At 46.4% G+C, this 21,067-nt stretch overlaps 1 protein-coding gene and 1 pseudogene across 2 annotated transcripts in view; one reads left to right on the top strand and one right to left on the bottom strand.

Moving 5' to 3' along the window:
- Window positions 1–3,242: 3,242 nt before the first annotated feature.
- Window positions 3,243–21,067, bottom strand: part of larp (La related protein) — a 96,147-nt gene continuing 78,322 nt past the window's right edge. The window contains exons 11-13 of one of the 2 annotated variants that reach the window (XR_010570108.2): window positions 16,742–17,127; window positions 16,223–16,330; window positions 3,243–3,435 (exon numbers count right to left, since the gene is read on the bottom strand). Coding sequence is in view for 1 of the 2 variants with exons in the window: in XM_065453944.2 (XP_065310016.1) it covers window positions 3,400–3,435; window positions 16,742–17,127 (422 nt within the window). In the remaining variant the exon portion in view is untranslated. The remainder of the gene's footprint in view (window positions 3,436–16,222; window positions 16,331–16,741; window positions 17,128–21,067) is intronic. The other variant, XM_065453944.2, reaches the window with a different exon arrangement.
- LOC139057158 (tigger transposable element-derived protein 6-like) lies at window positions 3,443–16,207 on the top strand (annotated as a pseudogene).

Raw genomic sequence — 21,067 nt, 5'->3', positions numbered from 1 at the left:
AGCCTTGGAAACCACATGCACTGGAGCTGAATATTCTGCCCTGCTGCTGCAAATTCAGCAGTACATCTGCGAGGAAGTGGCCTGCCAGCTCTCCCTTGTGGCATCTGATACTGAGACCCCTACCAAATTGGACAACCCACTCCGTCATGTCATTCAGACGCAAGTCGCTGAGGCACTGCCATACCCTGCGGCATCAACGCATGTTACAGTGCCTCTGACTTACGCTGAAGCCATGACTCGCTCATATGCGCGACCGCCGCCAGCCCTAAGCAGCCCAGTCACCAGCTTCTACTCGCCGCCATGTTCTGAACGCTCAGTTCACGTACTAGCGTACCCACCTCCCGGACCCTCTCCCAACCCATGGCATACTCCAGATAACCGCTCTGTCTGCTACGCCTGCGGTATTGCTGAGCATGTTGCGTGCCACTGTCGCCGCCATGTAGGGTAACATTGTGCCTCGCTTTGAATACATACTTCAATGACCAGAATGCAATGTTGACGCTGACGCTTCGAACTCTTATTCACATCGTGCCACCTTCAGCTCACGTTAGTCGCCTTCATCTTGCAGCCGCTCCATTTCCCCCATGCTTCGGCGGTCCAATTTTCTGCCAAGGGAAAACTAACAGCCGCAGTTCCTGAGGCAAGAACTGCGCTGTCGCCGAAATTTTTAAGGCCTCATACTTTACCCCCTAATGAAATCGCAGTGTTTATAGATGTTGTCGCGACCAAAGCTCTTGTCAACACAGGAGCCGCCATTTCTGTGATAAGTGAACTGCTGTGCCGCAAACTGAAGGAAGTGACAATACCGGTTCCTGACCTGTCCTTGCAGATGGCGAGCTCGCAGCACGTTAAGCATTTGGCCGCATGCACTGCTCGTGTTTTGATTGAAGACATACCATATGTTGTTGAATTTGTCATTCTCTCGCATGCATCGCATGACGTTATCTTAGGCTGGGACTTCCTTTCCAAACATTATGCTGTAGTCGACTGTGCTCGTTTTCCCTGTATCCGTTCAGTATGATAACCGCAGGCCCTAAGTGCCCGTCTCCTAAAGTGGTTGTTGCTGCCGACGTCTTCATTTCTCCGTTCCCAGCCGCCTCAGTGTTCATCCACTGTGGCTCTTTCACTGCTTCAAGTGCTTTTTTTATGCCGTCTGAAGACTGCCCGTCGCCGAAACCTCGTACTTCCGTTTCCTTCCTTTCCCTGCCCTTGAACTTTATTACACGGCGAATCCCTCGGCCATCTGGACACTTTTCATGCCTTTTTCCCATCCCAGGCATCTTCTGATGTGGCACTACTGCCTCTTGATGCAGTCACTTCTGCCACCGCACCTGCCAAACGTGACCTGGACCTCTTGTCGCGCAGCATAGATAACGCCCTCACTCAAGCCGAGTGCACTCAAGTCGTTCAACTACTTGAATGTTTTCGTGCGTCTTTTGACCTTGATCAACCTTCCTTGGGGCGCACGTCTGCGGTTGATCATTGTATTGACACTGGTGACCATGCTTCACTGCGCCGGCCTCCCTACAGGGTCACCGACCGAATGCCACATTATCAGCGACCACGTCGACGATATGCTGAAACATGGCGTGATTCAAGAATCCCACAGTCTCTGGGCTTCTACGGTTCTGATGGTGTGCAAAAAGAATGGTTCGATCAGGTTTTGCGTCGATTACCACCGACTAAACAAGATTACACGAAGGATGTCAATCTGCTACTGCGTAACTTTTCGGTCCCCCTTCCAAACACTCCTGATGGCGACTGATGGGCCATTGTCGCCGTTGCTGGTTGCTGGAAATGGAATTGCTCGCCGTTGCTGGAAATGCTGGTTTGGCTATGGGTTCCATCCACCACTCTCGACCTTTCTACCAAGCTCTTGTCCAAATACTACAGTCCTTACAGTCCTAGCGCAAACGTCGCCCGTGAACTATGTCATCAAGCCGATCGAGCCAGCTCCCAACAATCGTTTCTGAGGGCGCAAAACAGTTCATGTCACACGGCTTAAACCGTGCTATGACCTGCCTGTGCTGTCTTCTGCATAGATCGCCAGGTTGGCTCATTTCTACCCAGGGAGTGTTGTATCGGAGCACTTCGGCGCCAGTTCTGTGCTAGCACATGCAGAGAAAGAAGTTGACATTCATGTGTGTCTCGCTCGGTTGGTTTTTCGGGTTGTGGTTGCCTTGTGTTAGTGGCCCTTTTCCAGACGCCATGCCCACGTTGCTGAGACGAACATGCCTGTTACAATATATATACATACATGCCCATGCAATATAGGGATTGGAAAGCTGATCCCCCCCCTCGGAAAAATGAAAACTCTCCATCTATGCAATCACGCATACAATAGACAAAACAGCATGTTGAAAACTCATCAATGGCTCAAACCCCCATAAGCATGCAAAATATGCAATGACTCATAGTCCTGTAATGTTCATGGCTACTCACTTTGTGTAAATTAGCTGTGATGACGTTACCCCTGTTGTCGTCAGTGATTTCAATGTTGATGTGTCGGTATTGAAAAGGAAGTGGTTTATGTTTTCCGTGTTACAGACATATCCCTTGTGATGCCACACCGATCCGGCCCAACCGACCACCCAGCGGTGTACGTGCATCGATTTGACATTATCAAAGAATGTGATTGCAGTAGCGAGTGAAATAATGACCACCAATCTACACAATAAATGAGTGTGCGTACCTTTCGTGACGATAACCACCCATCAAGAGAATAAATAAGTTCGTACCTTTGTTTCAAATTATGTGTCACCTCCATGTCATGTGCTAAACAGCTTCACTGGTCAACCACCACCAGAGTGGAATGGCTCATGATAATTTTTGCCTCTTAGTTCTAGTAGACTTTGGGCTGACCGAGGGCCTATAGGTAAAAACGACGCAATGCACTTGAAATGAGAAGCATGGTTCTGTCCCCTCTGTTTGGACACATACAGGTGCAAGAATAAGCCCAACAATTATCCTCATGAAACAAAATAATGGTACGATTCAAGATGATTTTTGCTGTTTGCCTCATCTTTTAAAGCCTGTCCTGGGCACGATGCCCTCAGTGATATTTATTACATTTTCCTTTGTACGGGTGTTCTTTCCATCCAAAACCAGCTAAAAGTAACAGCACTGTTTTTGTTTTCTTGCCTTGGTTCTTGTTCATGGTGTTGCTTGAAATTTTATGCAGAGGAAGCAGAAGAAACAATTTAAAACAATTCATTTCTAAAGCCACCAACCAGCTCGCAATATACGAAAACTAAAACAGGCGTTGGCATTTATTCTTCTGAGCACAAAGAAGGGTATTTTATACAATGGCGTGAAAAAAGGCTCTACCACCCAGGAAATAGAGGAGGAGGCTTGCAGCCTGGCAGTGCCAGGTTGGGCCTACAACAAGGCACACATTTCTCACAGGGCTCCAGTACGCTGACGTGGCCTCTCCACCTGCAATTATTGGAAATAGGCGGTCAGTGAGACATACTCCGAAAGCTCCACTTCAATGGAATTTCTGTTACAGGTATTTTGCTTCCCGAACGGCATTTTAGCAATTAATACACCTAGATCGATGAGCAATTCTCGCAGTTCGCCAATAAAGCAGAAGTCTCTCTCTGTGTGTGTGCGTACACTTATATAGCCTAGGTTAATTGATTCCTACTTTTGAACATTGTTTATACGTATTTTAACAGATGTCCTAATATTATTATTACTATTGTTTCACTTATTTTTTAGCCCATGTTAATTTATTCATGCTGAACTTCGTTTATACAGGGTGTTCCACGTAACTTTAGCCAAACCTTAAAAATATGTGAATGCCACGTAACTCGGCAGAACCAAGATAATGTTGCTTGCCGTTGCTTGGAGATACTCAAATTATTTTTTAAATTCTACCTAATTACATGATTAGCCTTAATTAATTAATCAGCTTCTCAAATATTATAGTAAGTTTAAAAGTATCAATGAGAAAATTATGGAGCAACATGAAAAACTCCCAATACAGCTTTCTGTTGCTCAATAGGTGCTACATAGAAGTTATTCTGAATGTGAATGAAGCCCGCAAATACAAGCAAAGTGTCTCGAGAGGTGAGTCGCGTGGCATGGGAACATGTCTGCAGTCAAATCCCAGCACAACAAAGTCTACTTCAACAAAATTTTTGCCACATCGAATATTTTTTAAATTCCATTTCGAAATTCCCTCCAAAGCAAACTACTTCACAGACACATTTTTACTTCAACAATGTTTTTACAGAGCAGCCATGAACAAAATTATTTAAGCCTTTTCATGCCTTGACAAACCATCGACCTTGATAGCATAAAAGAAACACAAACTGGAGCTGCTCGGCCCATGATGCAACATAAACAAAACAGAAAGCCGCCATGCTGCATTGGTAATGGCGATGCAACGTGCTCTAATGGAGGAGCATCCAAGCTCCGAGGAAACCTTTTAGGTCATATTGGTTAGGAAAATGCTGTGCGTACAACTAACATACACGTAATAGGTTTATTTTTATATTATTTCTAATTGTTCATTTTGTACGTTTTGTGAAAATGGCTCCAGTGTACAGCACCAATTACCATACGAAGTAGTGGTTGCGAAGTCAAATCCCGGTAGGGTGCGACGAGGTGTTCGGGCGACACACGCTTGACAATGAACGACTTGCACGTCCTTTAGTTATCGTCTCTCGAAGCTGCTGGATTGTAAGCTGAAGTATGTTGCAGCTGACAAAGAAACGCAGGTTTTTGTCAACAGAAGAGAAGGCTAGAGTTATCGCCCAGGCTCAAGCTAGAAAGAAAAAAATCAGACTTCGCAGAGGAATTTGGAATTCCGGCAAGCTACCTTTCAACAATTTAGCATTTCGCCCTCATCGAAATGCGGCCGCCGTGGCAAGGATTCGATTCAAGAGCAAGGATGCTATAATTTTTTTTTAATTATGGGGTTTTATGTGCCAAAACCACTTTCTGATTATGAGTCACGCCGTAGTGGAGAACTCCGGAAATTTCAACCACCTGGGGTTCTTTAAAATGCACCTAAATCGAAGTACACGAATGTTTTCGCATTTCACCCCATTGAAATGCGGCCGCCGTGGCCGGGATTCAATCCTGCAACCTCGTGCTCAGCAGCCCAACACCATAACCACTGAGCAACCACGGTGGATAGCAAGGATGCTATAGCCAAAGCGCTAGCTTCAGGGACGTCAGCAAAGCAGAAGAAAGCGACTCAGCCGGTGCACGAGGCCTTGGTCAAGGCAGGTTACACCTGGTCCGTGGAGACAAGGGCCAAGAAAATCAGCCTTAGCAGTAATATTGTGCATCAAAAAGCACCTGATTATGCCTGCATGTTAGGAACATGCAACCTTAAGGCCAGCATAAGTTGGCTGAACAAATTCAGGTCACGCCTAAGCCTCATCAGCAAAGTTTTATGCAGTGAAGCCGCTTCGGCAGATATCGACGACGCCACTGCGTGGATGTCAGCAAACCTTGCACGCATCCTGAAAGACTACACACCATCGGATATTTATAATGCCGATGAGACCGGGCTCTTCTACGCGATGCTGCCCACCAGGACCCTGTATTTTAAGGGCCTGTGCTGCCATGGAGGCAAGCACAGTAAGAAGAGAATAACCGTGCTCAGGGTGTCTACCAAGTTGACATTTCCAAATTCCCCGAGTTTTCCAGGTTTTCCCTGAGTGCCTTTGCCCATTTCCCTGAGTGATGCAAAACTATGTTTTATGTCAAGACGGGCTGGAACCATATCGCCTGATGCTGTCACTCTCGAGTAAGCACATGAAAAAAATTAAAAAGCGACTTAATCCAATTTGAATACTAAGCAGTAGTGTTTATGTTATTCAAAAAGAGAATAGAAGGCAGGGGTTAGTAAAATGCACAGCAAATAAAGTGTCTTCGAAAAAAAAATTGCAAATAAGTCGGACATTCACAAATACGAATAAAACGGAGATGCACATAGAAGTGAATATATTTGAATATATGAGCAATCTCTATCAACTGATAGCAAGCTCAGTGGTATGAGGTCCGAACTCTGTCACAATTGAGATTCTCTCTTAACCACTCGTAAGTCAACCTCAACTGTCTCGACATACTCTCAGCCCGCGCACGACGCCTGAGTGTTGTGTTTCACTGCTTTAAAGAGTTTATTTTGGTTTGGATGCGGGACACCTGCATCTCGGCATCAGCCAAAACTGTTTTTTGAGCTCAAGCTCCTTCATAACGGTGGCAGCAAGCTTTATTTCCCATTTATTCCTCAATACATACATCATTTCTGTTCTTGTCCTCCTTCTGCCACTCGTTTGTCCCAAGGACCATTTGAAGCATCTTGGTTAGTTGCACAGTCCACGGCCGATTTTATAACTCCCTAGGGGTCGCGAAAACGTTCGAAAAATCGGCCAGTTGGAAAAAAATAAATGCGTGTCATTTACTGCCCTTAGGGGCTCAAACCTCCACAGGCACGTTCGAAAACGCTCTGAAGGCCTGTCGGTACACATATTAGGCATATCGGCGCTCGTACTGTGACAGGAAATACCGGGTGCACGTGTGTATAATTAAGGAATACATACTGTTTTCCGTGGCAATAGCCCCTTCCCACGCTTGTTATGCTTCACTGCAATACTTTCGCGTATGCTTCACCATGTAACATTTCTGTACAAAGGCGAAGCTGACTTTCGGGAACCGGCATTATGCAACGCACCGTGTTTTCTAAGTTTCTAAGCCAATCGCGAGGACTACAAAAGCGGAGTCCGTGCCATTGCTGACAGCAGCTAATTCTTTCAATAAAAAACTCAGCACCAAACGGCAAGAAGCTTCATAGCGAACGTCGAAGCAGCTAGGCCTAGCGTTGCCGCAGTGGTGGCGACGGCTGCCAGCGGATCTGCGCGCGAGAGTGCCGGTTCGAGGCGGCAAAGTAATCGAAACGGCAGCGGTGGTGCCTTTGATTATTGCCGTTTCGGACCTGCGGTCACGACAAAACGTCCGGAAAATCGGACGGCGAAGGGTTCTTGCGTCCGAAATTTCACACGTTCTGATGCGTTGACTCTATGGGGTACGTGGCGGTGCCGCGAAGCCATCCAAATTATCGGGAATCCGGAAGTCGGTCGTTGACTGCACACTGGCAACTCATCAAGCCGACGACAGGGCGTCAAAGACGATTCACTGCGATTCATGTCTGCTGCTCAAGCCAGCATTACCGCGACTTTCGACCCTTCCAATAAAATTGCCGCTAATTTTCCCTGATAGAGGCCCAAATTCCCTGAGTTTTCCCTGACTTTTTCCAGACTACTCAAAATCCCTGAGAATTCCCGGTTTTCCCGGTTTTCCCGATTGGTAGACACCCTGGTGCTCCTCTGCACTAATATGGATGGTTCAGACAAGCGGCTGCTTTTGGTCATCGGAAAAAGTGCCAAGCCATGCTATTTCAAAGGAAATCGTGGCCTTCCCGTGAAGTACATGACTAACACTTGGGCATGGATGACCTGGGCTATATTCGAAGAGTGGGTCGAACCCTTTGACCTGGATATGGGCAGGCAAAGCCGAAAGGTTTGTCCACTTTTAGACAATTGTTCCGCCCACATCATAGAGGATGCCGAGCTGGAAAACGTGCAGTTAAAGTTTTTCCCACTGAACTGCACCTCTATCCTTCAACCCTTGGACCAAAGGGTCATCCAGAATGTAAAGTGGGCCTAGAGTGACTGCCCTATTCAAAGGCTGCTTCTGAACACGCTTTTGAGCCGTGAAACAAAAGTGGATCTTTTTATGGCGCTCCAAGTGATTGCCACTTCGTGGTGCACAACGAGAAACGCCATAATCTGCAAATGCTTCCACCATGCCGGGCTCGCTGCGCAGGCTGCAGAGACTTGGGAGTCTGAGAACAATGGAGACAGGTCGCTGTCCTATGAATTTGCAGCCACGTGGGCAGCCCTGCAGGAAAGTGGAGATGTGCCTGCCGATGTACATCCCAACGAGTACATCCAAGCCGACTCGCGCGTGGTTGTGCGTGAAGAATTGACAGACCAAGAAATCCTGAAGGGCATCTGGGAAAACTGTTTCGTCAAAGATGAAACAGTTGCGCTACGTGAGCCCGGACCACAGACTACATCGCAGGTCATGGACGCATTCGAATACAATCAGGCGTTGATTGGGTCCCAGGACAACGATGAGGCAATGGCTCTGCTGGCAGCATGTGAGAGTCACATGCATGTGAGAGTTGTGCCATCGTATAGCAAGTGCACATAAGCTAAGCTGACCAATTTTTTGAATTAAAGCTTGCATTTTGTGTCAGCGAGTCACATGTTGCCTATGTATTCGATAATATCACGACAACGAATTTCTGCGACAACGAAATTTTTCGTGCACCCTGTCAATTTTGTTGTAGCAGGATTCAATCGTGTAACGATTAAACCTGGCTACTGGATGTCTGCAGTGAAAAGGAAAAGAATGCGAAATCTAGGGGGAAAAATACAATTGAAATTTAGCAGTAAATGTGAGGGAAATGCAATAACATTTCATCACACCTCTTTGTGGTCCTGGATTTGGAGTCCTGGATTTAAACCACATTCATTGCATTGCTAAGTAAGAAGCTCACTCGATGCACGTTTTGCCTCTTTCGGGAGTGAAGTGCAACTGACGGTGGTCTGGAGCAGATCCACTATATATAATGCATATAATGTGTGTGTGCATGTGAAGTGCAGAAAGCCGGTCATGCAGTAGAGGTATATCTACATCTACAGTAAAACGTTATTTCTGATTTCGCGGGACCCAAAAAAGAAATGTCTGAATTAACTGAATGTCGAATTATCAAGGCTATCAATAAAACAATAAGCGAATGCATACTACGCCAACATGCTTTAATTTACTGAATGAATCAGCAAACCTTGTTTCTATTTTGCAAAAAAGCAGTGCAGAAGCTGCAATTCTCATCTCGTGACTGATGAGCGCTCGCAGCAGCTAAGGCCTCGCGACTTCCTTCACAGTGCGGCCTCAGCGCAACAACGAGACACTCAGCGCGTCTTCACCTGAGACACTTTTCACTACAGTGCGCGCATCCCGATTATTTTTTCACCAGTGGCACCAAGTCGCCACCCATTGCGATGTAGACGGTGCTCTTCACCCTCGACATGGCAGCTCTGTACCGAGTAAAAATGAAACTACTATTTGCTGCAACCGCTGCGGGCGAAACCATGGCTGCTATCGATGCAATGATGGTGACTATGCACTCATGAAGGCACACGGGCAACAAGATGCTATGCGCGGTGGTAAGCACAAAAATTAAGTGCAGTGCAGATTGCGCTGACGCGCGCTTGGGGAAGAATAGGTGTAAAGGCTTTAAAGGCACAAATAGGCATGAAGTGTTCTGGTGTTACTATAATTCATGTACCATTACCACTGATGACTATGGCAATGCAAACTCTGCCGCATTGTTTTGGGTGGACGCTAACGACATTTTTGCTCTTCTTTTTTAACGAGAGTTTCGTTGCATTAAAGAATGCATATGTCTGCCGAGACCAGAGGACAAGTCTGAATTATTTGATTTTCCAAATTAACGAGGCTCGAATTAACGAGGTTTTACTGAGCCAATTTACACTTAACCCACAAATACTTTCTTCCGTTTTGACAGTCCTATTGCTAATGCATTAAGCAAATAATGCATGCTGCTTTGTCGCGCTCGCCTTTGTGCTCGGCATCACACACTGCATTTCAATTACAACTTGAACCAGTTACTTAATACATTTAGATGCTGCTCGCCATTTGTGGAGTAAAAATTAGGCCAGGAAGTCCCCATTGGGGAACCGTCATTCTTTGTAATCATTACTTATGAAGCCAATCCTCTACCTTTGAAACCAAGGCTGCCGTATTTTGAAACAAGGAATTTCAAAGAATACCATGCATACTATGACAACCTCCCCAGTAAGCTCATTTTTACCACCAATCTTGTATTTGGTCAATGAAAGAAATGTTGATGTAGTACTTCTTTTTTTACAATTTTCCCGCCGACATGCTTGCCTGCGTTCCAATGCATCCACTTCAGAAGCTTCTCCCTGTTGTTGCAGACGCAACTCTCTGGTTGCTTGCGTTTTCCGTGTGTTCCTTGCCCATGCAACGTCTTGCCTGAGTTATAACGGTGCCTCGGTAAGGCCAAATGGAAACGCGCCAAGCGTTTCAATGTGCTCGCTTGCTCACGAGAAATTCGTAAGGGTGTTTTATGCTGCTTGACAATGCATGCAGCCGTCGCGCAATGGTTTCAATATCAGGTTTCAGTACTAGACATGTGCTCGAATCTTGCCGTCGGACAATTTTAATAGCCTTTATTTAATTATTAATAAAACAGTGCTTTGTTTAAAAAGATGACTTTGACAAAGTCACGAAGCCGTTTGAAGCCAGACTAAGCACAATGTCGCAGGATCGAATCCCGGCTGTGGGGGCCACATTTCGATGAGGGCAAAATGCACACACCCATGTCTCATGCATTGGGGGCACATTAAGGATACCCAGGTGGTCGAAATCTGCAGAGACCCTTCGCTACAGCATGCCTCATAATCATATTGTGACTTTGGCACGTAAAATCCCATATATTAAGTTTGTTTTGTTTGAAGCCAGAAGGTCAAAGTTTAGGCAAATATATTTACAAACCATCACGCCATGCTAGTTTACAAAATATTGCATTGGAGGCCCTCGGTGCCTAGCCAAAGAATGATATAGATTATAACAATATTTTTCACAATAAGTAGGCCTGAGTGTAATTATATAGGTTAGTTGCAAACAAAAAAACTACCTTTGTTAATTTTTTACAAGTATGCCCACAGTTGTGTTCAAAGTGTCATGGCAATCACAAAATTTAAAACAATGCGTCTCAGGTGTTAGAACTGTAGAAGCAATTGCGGCTTTCTTTTAAACAGAGTCGCATATCTTCGATGGACCTCTGTAGCCCTCTAACTTATGGTGAGAGGGCTCTTAGCTGGCTTTGTCTCTGACAGCAATTGCGAGCTTCTGGCCGTGGTCTTCTATAGCCTTCTGAGGAAGCAATGTTCAGGTTTGCGTGTTTTGCTTGAATGTTGTAGGTATTTGTCTCTTCAAAAATAACTTTGAAGATGAACTCAGGCATGTGCCCCAAGAAGTGTGTGGTGCTGGGGTGATGTCCGCATTGTGACGTTTTGGCGTATCATCAGCTAAAGAGCTGAGGCCGGGGCCATGGTGGCGTTAAATTTAACTCAAAGTAGACACCGAGATGCTGACAAATTCGGCATTCCTACAAGAGGGCACCTCTCCATTCCACTCCAGCGACTTGCTTGTGATGATTATCGGATTGTTTCCCCAGCCAGTGACCTGGGGAAGACGGACAGGATACAAGCCATCAAGTGCGCTGGCACGTGTACTCTCTCAGAATGATTTAGTCTGCTCTATCATCACGTAGAAGTGCTCCAAGAAAACTGAAGCTGCATGCGATGATGTAACATGCTGTGCTTCGAAGTCCTGCAAGTATGACTTTGTCTATACCTATAAGCAAGTTTGGTGTAATTCTTTTAATTCTCCTACGTAAATAAATTTCATTACTCCAAGCTCTTGTCCTCGCAACTCAACATGAAGTAACTCCTGTCGAGGAGGCACAAGACGCCATGGGCCCACTTAGCCTCTGTACGACACCCTGGTAGCATAGGCCAGCTGCCCCTTTGTAATACACGCTTGTGGTTGTGCTGGTTGTGCTAGTGTTGTTGGCGTTGTTTCCTACTGGTGTGCTCCTGCGCCTATCCGAGATGGCGGATTCGCCAGCGTCTACTTCGACAGTGAAGCTAAAAGCTTTGGACCTGGCCACGAAACTGTTGATTTTGAAAGACCTTTGCCAAGGCGCGAAAAACCGTGAACTGGTGGAAAAGTATGGTTTCTCGGAATTGACAATATCCATGATACTGAAAGAGAAGGACAAAATCTACAAGAGTGCCGCCACGGACTCCGCGACGAGGAAGCGCCTATGGAAAGCCACATATGCAGACATTGAAGACCTGCTTCTAAAGTGGTTCCTTGATACTTGAGCACGCAATGTTCCCATCAGCGGGCCGCTGATGTTGTCCAAAGCAAAGGACTAAGCGTTCCTCCTGGACTTTCCAAATTTTTCCCCTCGCAATGGCTGGCTCCATCGCTTCAAGCTCCGCCACAGAATTATTTTCCAAGACCATCAACGGCGAACCGGAATTGGTAAGCGACGAAGACATCAACACGTTGATGTCTAAAAACTTGGCCCGTGTATCAAGTTATGCTGAAAGGGATGTGTATAACGCCGATGAAACGGCCCTATTCTATCCAATGCTGCCTGGCAAAACGCACACTATGAAGGGTGACAAATGTGCTGGCGGCAAGCACAGCAAAGTTAGCATAACTGTGCTTTTGTGCACCAACATGGATGGAAGCGATTGATGCTTGCCATTTGTCATTGGCAAATCAAAGAGGCCACATTGCTTCCGCACATATGTACCAGTGCGTTACAGGCATAACTCGAAGTCGTGAATGACACACGAGTTGTTTGCGGAATGGCTAATTGATTTTGACAGCAGCATGGCAAAGAAAGGGCCCAAAGTTCTTCTGATTCTCGACAACTGTACCGCCCACCACGTCCAAGCTGTCTTAACGGCAGTTGAGCTGCTTTTTCTGCCGCCAAATGTAACGTCAAAAGCACAACCGCTGGACATGGGCATAATACAGTCGTTTAAAGCGGCCTACAGGCGCCGTGTTGTGCAGCGGATGCTGATTGTAATTGATCGCCCCACTGCCAATGTGCCTCTGCAGGTCTCGCTGTACTCGGCGGTAGAAATGATCAAAGTGGCGCGGATGGAAGCGACACCCGAATGCATCCAGAATTGTTTTCGCAAAGCCGGCTTCGCTCACGCACCTGAGGCATTGAAGACGCTCAACAAAGCCTGCCTGACGGGTGACGCGTTGTTGACGCTAACCTGGCTGGCTGCGATCTTGATTGGCAAGATTTTGTTTATGTAGACGACGCTGCTGAAGTAGTGGAGTCGTTTTGCGACGAGACCACCGTCCCATCAAGCGACGCCGAAGCATCAGACGACGAAAACAATCCATCGAAGCCAGCATCCGTAAGCACAACCACAGCAGTGAACCATATTGAGGCACTTAGAAATCTTGTGTATTTTAAAGGCCTTGGGTGACGAACACATCGCAGCTTTGAACAAGCTTGAAACCGCCGTCATGGATGTGCTCTGAAGAGGCAGACAACGATCACCTATTTTTATTTCGCAATAAATTTTTGTTTTGATTGATGTCAATTTTTGTGTGTGGCCCACATATCACGAACTTCTGGATAGAACGAACGAATTCCGCTTGACGCTCGGGTTCGTTATAACGGGCTCAGCTGTACACTCTAAACCACCAAACTCAATATAGTCACTCAAACTAAAACACAATGTTAGAAACACTAACACTTATGCAGCCTACTTAATAATCACTAAACATGTCCTCACTACTGGCTATGTTAGTCCTTGGCGTTTGCTACGCAAAGTCAGGCCACCCTAGCCTATGGCTGCGACGCTGCTAGAAGGGACTGTACTGTTCTTACTGACTTTTGTCGTCGCACACATCTTCCGAGTACGAAGTGTGTCAGGTCTTCATCATAGTTGGTGCTCCATACATGTTTCTACCTTCGTGTTGGCCAGTCAACTAGTCTATCTCCGATGCCGGTGTCTCAAACTCCGTCGGTGATGTGGCACCCTGGCCTCACCGGTTAGGCGTAACTCTGGGTTGCGCTGCTACTTCTTCAAGTGCCGACGAGACGCCCCGGGGACTATCGTATGTGCTGGTCTGCCTCTGAAGGGGAGTCCTTCCTCGAGTGCCCAGCACTGCCGTGAGAGGCTGCAGCAGGTCCAAGGAGCCTTGCTCAAACGTTGCCTAGGTCGACAGCCACACCTTGGACCATCAGCGTCACGGACTTGACCAAACCTCCATGGATCCCGTCGCCAGTGCAATGGTGATGCTACAACCTTCTTGACCCAGAGCCATGTCAATAATCCCAGCTCGGCGCTGCTTCTCTCTCGATCACAGCTCAGGTCACAGGCCTCGGGGGCTCGTGCCATTCGGACCAATACGTGCACATAGCCCTCTTCTTCCTTTCTGCACCGCATGCCTCTTACATATGACAGAAAGATAACTCACCTGGCACGGCCAAGCCACCTGCTGCCATGCTTCCTATGTTACGCATTAGTTTTGTGTGCATTCGCTATATGACACAGAACTTGAAAGCGCTAAAGACAGGATGAGGAGGAAAAGCACAAGCGTCATGTTCGTCTTTTCTTGTCCATCATGTTGTCTTACCTTCAAGTTAAGATGTGTACCAACCAGCCCAAATGAACAGGCTATTAGAGTGGACAACTTTGCTAAAACTGTGAAATTGGGGCATCTGTAGCATGCTTGGAAGAAAAGGTTCACAATGTACACAATTCTGTACACAGCATCTGATAGAGTGAAAACTGCAACTTGCGGGAATTTGTGAACACCCAGTGCAGCATGACAAATGCCACAAGAGCAATGAATTTTCAAGCTTGTTACAATCAAACAAGGATTCTCTTCACTCACCATTCCATCTGAATTTCTCTAAAAAATGGGAAAATTACCTGCATGGTTTCCTTACATGACAATTTCATTACATAAACAATGTTGCTTTGTGCCACCATCATCCGTCGAGGAAAAGTTACAAGAGTCACTAAATGCACCTTGTATCCTTGAGCACGAACCATACTGCAGCTGTCCATTAGTGTGCCAGGTATATCACTGCTGGTAGACCCACATACGACACAGTGACCCCACCCCCAACTTGTCACTATCAACACATTAACAAGCTTCTCACAAATTCCCTGCTGACTGCTTGTAGTTTCAATGTAAAAATATTTCAGTACTACGAACTTCAGAATACTGAACTTTCAGAGTAACAATCGTTATTCAGTTTCCTAGTCGTGTTAACACCTCAGTACTACGAACTAATGTTCTGAAATGTGGGGCTTCTCATATATCCATGTGTCCTTTATGGCAGCCGTAACAGTAGGCTAGCAGATGTTAAGAATGGCGAGCTGCAATGCAGGATTGCCACCCAATTACGACTGGGGAACAAGACGCGCATCCCCCACTCTCCGTCGCTTCAGCTAGGATGCATTCGATGAAGCGGGCTTTGTGCTGAAACCGCCGCCATCCTCTAGCCCCATCGCTGTTGTGACGGAATGAGTTCGGCGGACGAACTATTGTGCCCGAACTCCCCAGCGCGGACCTGATCTGCTACCCGTGCGCGAGCTGCCGCGGAAAAGCCGTTTTTTGTTGCTTCCCACGCGCCAACCGGGACGCAGGACAACGAGCTACCCAGAACGGCTCCGAGTGCTACGGGGCCCCTATGACGTCGGCTCCGGGCATTGGAATGTGTGTGCCTTTGTGTGCGTAGGCCGTCCTGCGGGAGGCGGCTAGTTTTGCTATGACGAAACGAACATTCGCCGCCTTGTATCGCCGGAGCACCGAGTGTTTAAAAATTGCTGTTGTGCGGGTGCTCGACACACTTCTCTTGAGCAGTCATGTTGGACTGACACTTCTCTTGAGCAGTCATGTTAGACTGATGCACTTTTCTCAAGCAATCATGTTAGACTGATTTAAATACTGTAAATAAACCCATATTCCTCGTTCTCTATGAGAAGCAGTTCTTCCCTTCATCAACGTCCTCAGCGTGGATAAGTTGGACGACGGCATGGGCCAGCTACCTTCGAATTCCTGCCGGACTCCAATCTTGACAACGGATCACGAGCGATGGGATTGAGCCCCCTATCCTGACACAGATGACAAGGCGCAAAAAGCGGACGCCACAGCACGTGGGTTCGGAAGACTCGAGATGGTGGCATAGAAAAAAATGTGCCAAAAGGAGACTCCACCCCTCCACCTGCCTCCTATTGTGGAGGCAACGATGCATCAGGTCTTGCGAGCGCATATTCCGCCCAGACAAGTTCGCCTAAACGAAACCGCGTCTCTTCCGTCTTTCGCCCTTTTTTCTGCAGCCGTACTTAACTGTGCGCACGGAGGATTGCAACCTCCATGCTCGTGGAGATGCCACATGGTCACACTTTCTGGACAGTGTTGTTTACATGCACTTGTGCTTTGGAACAGTTCAGGTGTCTGCCTCGAGCAGGAAAGTTGCGGTGTCCACAGCAAGCAATGAGAAAAACAAACAAACAAAAAGAAACATTACGCTTTAAAGGTGATATGGAGCTTCTTTGTCAGTGGCAGTCTCGGCATCAGCATCTCTCTTGCGCACGCCACTCTATTACGGTGCTGTGGTGGTGCCTGGTGGCGGAATCTAGGGAAAATAGGAACAACGCAGGCCAAGAGCCAACAGCGACGTTTTTTGTGTATAGCTGTTACGGTGACAACTGATGAACTGGCGGGTTGATGATCGAAATGATTAATTTTGGGGCTTTCACTACAACAACTTTTCAGAATAACGAACAATTTACTATAGTCCCCTGAAGTTCGTTATATCGAGATTTCCCTGTACTTAAGATAATAATGTGCTTCTGCTGCCAATACTGTCTGTGCTTACGGCATGAAAGCAATGCCTTGCGAATGCTGCTAGTTCAGCGTGAATGTTGTATGGGAACATATCATTTAAGTGCAGATAAGATCTCTGCCAGTAGCTACACTCATTGTATTCCTGGTCTGCACGAGTGGTGCACCATTTAAGATGAGAACATGAATGATTCACACATACATCTATCCTGAAGTCGTCGATGCTGCGGTATCCCTGCAGGAGGGACTCCAGCCGGGGCTCAACGTGGCACTGGTGGCTGAGGCGGTAGTACTTGCGGAAAGCCCAGAACTTCTCGAGGCCATAGAGCTGTCCCTGGTCACAATCGCGCAGTGTCTCCTGCTGGAAGTCCTCATACAGGTCTGGCCGGAAGTGCTTCTCCAGGCCATAGCTGTAGAAACGGAACAGACACTCCAGGCCATACCGGTAGCCTGCGCGTGCATCCTCCAGAGCCAACCGACGGAACTCCTCATACATCTTGCGGTTGAAGTGCTCACGCAGGAAGAATGACCAGAAGCGAAACAGTGTGTTCATCTCCTGGCTCTGGCCTGGCCCAAGCCGCTTGCGCTCTGCATGCCCCGTGCGAAAGAAAGACGTCATTTTCCCAACAAAACTTCTGAGCACAATCCGTTTTTAATAAATAAAGCTCTTTGCATTGGTAAGCACTTCCAGCATCACATTTGGAGCATTACAAGTAGCAGAAAATTTTGCCACATGTGTTTCATGTTGCTAGGAAAAGTTTAATATGCTTTTAAAGCTGTACGCTGTGTGCAAAAGATACTGCCGAAGTACACTTAGCAGTATCCCCATTGAGATATGAGCACTCACTTATCTCATTGCACAAATGCAAAATAATCTTGTGCAGTGGCTTTGCTGTGTATAAGGTGCCCATATGACCGCATCTTCATGCACTGGTTGCTAACAGCATACTAACATTACCACAGCTGGCTGTACAGTTCAACTGCGATGAAACCAATGGAGCTTCCATTATCCTCATGTTCTGGCTGGACCATGATGCATGCTACGATCTCAAAGGAGGCCACGCTTACTGCAGCAGCCCTTATGTTTTGAAATGATTGAACGCACTGGATATTTAAACTCAGCTGACAGTGCAACCGACACAGGTGTCAAATCAGCAGGCTCTTACAACAGTAATAACAGTTACTGCACTGAGCTTGCTAAGGCCTGATTTAAACCCACGAGCAGTGGAACTGTTTGTCTATATATAGTACAAAGCAAGGGACCACCATTGATGATGGCTTCAGGAATTTGGAAGAGAGGTGCACGCTAAATTAGATGTGTGGCTTCAAATGGTGTACAGTAAAACCTTGTTAAAGCATACCCACTTAAACAGTAGTTTCGTTTTAAAAGTAGTAAAGTCAAATTCCCGACTCAGTGGCCATTGAACATAATGTGTTTTGTATCTGCATAAACCGTACCAGCTTATTGTGTACGTGCCGGTTAACACATAGTGTTTACACTTTTCGTCGCGCAAACACGACGTCCATCGGGCGGCTCGGCAGAACAATAAGCCTCAGAGATCGGAACGGCCTCCAATAGAAAAATAGGAACAGGGAACAGGGTACTATCACGTGCCCTGTGCGTTTGCGCGTGAAGCCACATCAATATCAACATCATTTCGGCAACGTGCCAGAGAGCATTGTGGCGTCCTGCAAACGAGGACTCGTGTCATGCCGAAGCTCGGATAAAAAAGACGCCGGGTGCTCAGCATAGAAGAAAAATTAGACATTGTTCGTGCTATCAAATGTGACACGAAGAAGTCGGCACTGGCACGTGACAGGGATCTGCTGTTGACTACGATGTCTGGCATTTGGAATGCGAAGAAGTTACTCGGCAGCGCTGCTGCGACCGCAAAGAGATGTCAGCTACAAGGTTTGACTTTTCGCCATTGTTGCCTCTGTTGTTGCCGAAGTGCCGACTAGCAACAGTGATGAGGACGACACGGAAAGTGACAGCACAGGCGATTCAGGCCCAACAGTGGCAGAAGCTGCGTGTTACGTCAGCCTCATGAATGCAATCGTAGCGACGAGAATGAAATGAAAAGGCACCCCGCGACTTCTGCAGCGCTACCGCATGCGTGCACGGAGAATACGTAACGCCAACGAGGAATCTGCCATGCCAGTGTTTGCCGAGAAGAGGGGGCTGGCTGAAAAGCTGGCACGCAGCTTCAGTAAGTTTGAGGCCGCTGACGTTCTGCTAGGCCGCTGCGGTATCAAACGAAAATAACACTTTTGTCGCGCGAAGTGAATAAATACTACATGTTCTTTTTCCCCTTTCATCGCACTCTCTCTGAGTTCCGTTTTCAACAGGTAATTGGGCGATCTCATGCTAATTCGGTTAAACAGTACGACCGTGTAGTACATTTGCCGAGCTCCGGCCAACTACGGTTTAACGACGTTTCACTGTATTCAAATAGCAAGACAAGATTCCATTTGCATCTGTGGTGAAGCCCATGGGTACACCAATGCAAGCACATGCAATGCCACACCCACCAGCAAATGTGTTACAACATCTGGAATCTCCAACTGCCCTTGTTGTCAACTTGCATCTACAGCAACATGTTTCCCCTTGAAAGCCATTGGCACCTATTAAACACATCAAAAGCTGTGGCAGTGCACTATTGAACCATTACTGCCTCTTTATTATGGAGTCAAGTGACAAGGATTCTAATAGCAATGTCTTCCCCAGAGTATTTGGTACGAATTGTTGGCTAGGATTCAAGCTGAAAAAAAAAAAAGACACCTTATTAAAGCGCAGTCTTCCACCGCTGTCAGACTGCACAAACCTCGTAGTTGCGGGTGCACTTAAATAGGCAGCAGCATCCACTATCCCAAGGTTTGTTTATAGCCTCTAACCTGCTTTCGGAAGGGTTGCTATCTCCACACCTTCATCAAGCCCTAAAATATTATTTGATTCTGAGGCATACTATCTACAGTGGATTTTCTGACATGCTCCAAGCTGAAGCATGTGGTGTGAATACATCAGGGCAAGCAGAAACGGGTGAATGTCCAGTGAGTAAAGGCACAGATAACAATGTTTCAGTACTTTTCATGCATCCATATTTCTTTTGTGACAGTATAACCTCATAATAACAAATATGAATGGGGAGCCACAATTACTTCATTATATCCATTACTGCTCGTTACTGCAAAATATGCTTACTGGGATGCATAACTTTAAACATGCATAAAAAAAAATACGACCTTGCCATCCACGGAACCGCTACACGGCCACGTTTGCAATTAAATTTTGATAAAACAGCAAAAGAATCTTCGGCGTACGCAACACAAAACTTCTTAGCTCCCGATGTGACTACATTTGTGATAGGTGCCTTCTGTTCCAATGTGATGGCCTTTCATTTCTACTTACCACTTGGCCTATATCTAAAGTGTTGTGAAACCGGGAAAATGCCGATACGGTCAAAGAAAACAACTTACCCGCTGGTATGCGAACAAAGTCTATCATGGTATCATAGCAGCACACGGCACATAACACTGTTATGCACCTGAGCCATGCTGATCTTGCATAGCTCCATTGTGTGAATGCCAATGAACCTTGCCGCGCCAAATTGGCTTGGCCGACTCATGGCCTCCGAAATTGTACTGGCGCTTTGACGTTGGCTACTAAGCTTCCTGCTGTTTGGTGAAATGTTTTTCTTTAAATGAGTTCTTGTCATTGAGCAGGATTAATCAGAAAGCAGACATCACTAGCATGAGAAATCGGAACACATATTCAACTAAGTAACAAAAATGGACTGATTCCTGATTAATTACTTCAAGGCACATCGCAATTTACGAATTGTAACCAGTGAGATTGCAAGATGTATCTGCTTGAAATAAGATTCCAGGATGGCACCAGTTTCAAAATATTATTTCCCAAAGTGTTGGATGAAATATATTGGCATTCTAGTTACTATTGTGGCTCAATGCATAAAAGAACTTTTTGTGAAAAATTAAGTGAAACAACAGTGCATTCTTACGGCGAGTTTGATGGCGGATATCTCTAAACTGGTGTCCTTCTGGAACTTCATTCCATGTAGATATGCCTTGTAAACTCACTGGCTACAATTCATAAGTTGCTATATGTGGTGTAAAGTAATTAAACGAGCCAACACAATCAGAAGCCGGATCGAGGAAGAGGGTGGGGAGAAGAACTGGCCTCCTCACCATTATAGTTTTCTCGGAACAGCTGCTGCATTTTGAAGGGGGATGGCGAGGAACCCAGTTATAACAATGATCGGTTTTAACAATAGAATTTTTGTGGCACTTGAATATTAGACAGTTTTAGTTTAGCGTACGCAACTATAGCGTATGCTATACGCTATAATATAATGTATGCTAAGCAGTGCACGCTTTCTACAATTTTAGTTGGCCGGCGATATCTTCAAATCTCAGAGGCCATATGCCGTCGTTGCGGCTATTTAGCGCCTGTAGCGATAGGTGGCGCTGACTTCTCGAACGTTTATTTCGTTAGGCTTAGACTCGTTCG

Source organism: Dermacentor albipictus, chromosome 3 (genome assembly GCF_038994185.2).
Source record: "Dermacentor albipictus isolate Rhodes 1998 colony chromosome 3, USDA_Dalb.pri_finalv2, whole genome shotgun sequence".
Lineage (NCBI taxonomy): Eukaryota > Metazoa > Arthropoda > Arachnida > Ixodida > Ixodidae > Dermacentor > Dermacentor albipictus.
This window is presented reverse-complemented; position numbering and strand designations above follow the sequence as displayed.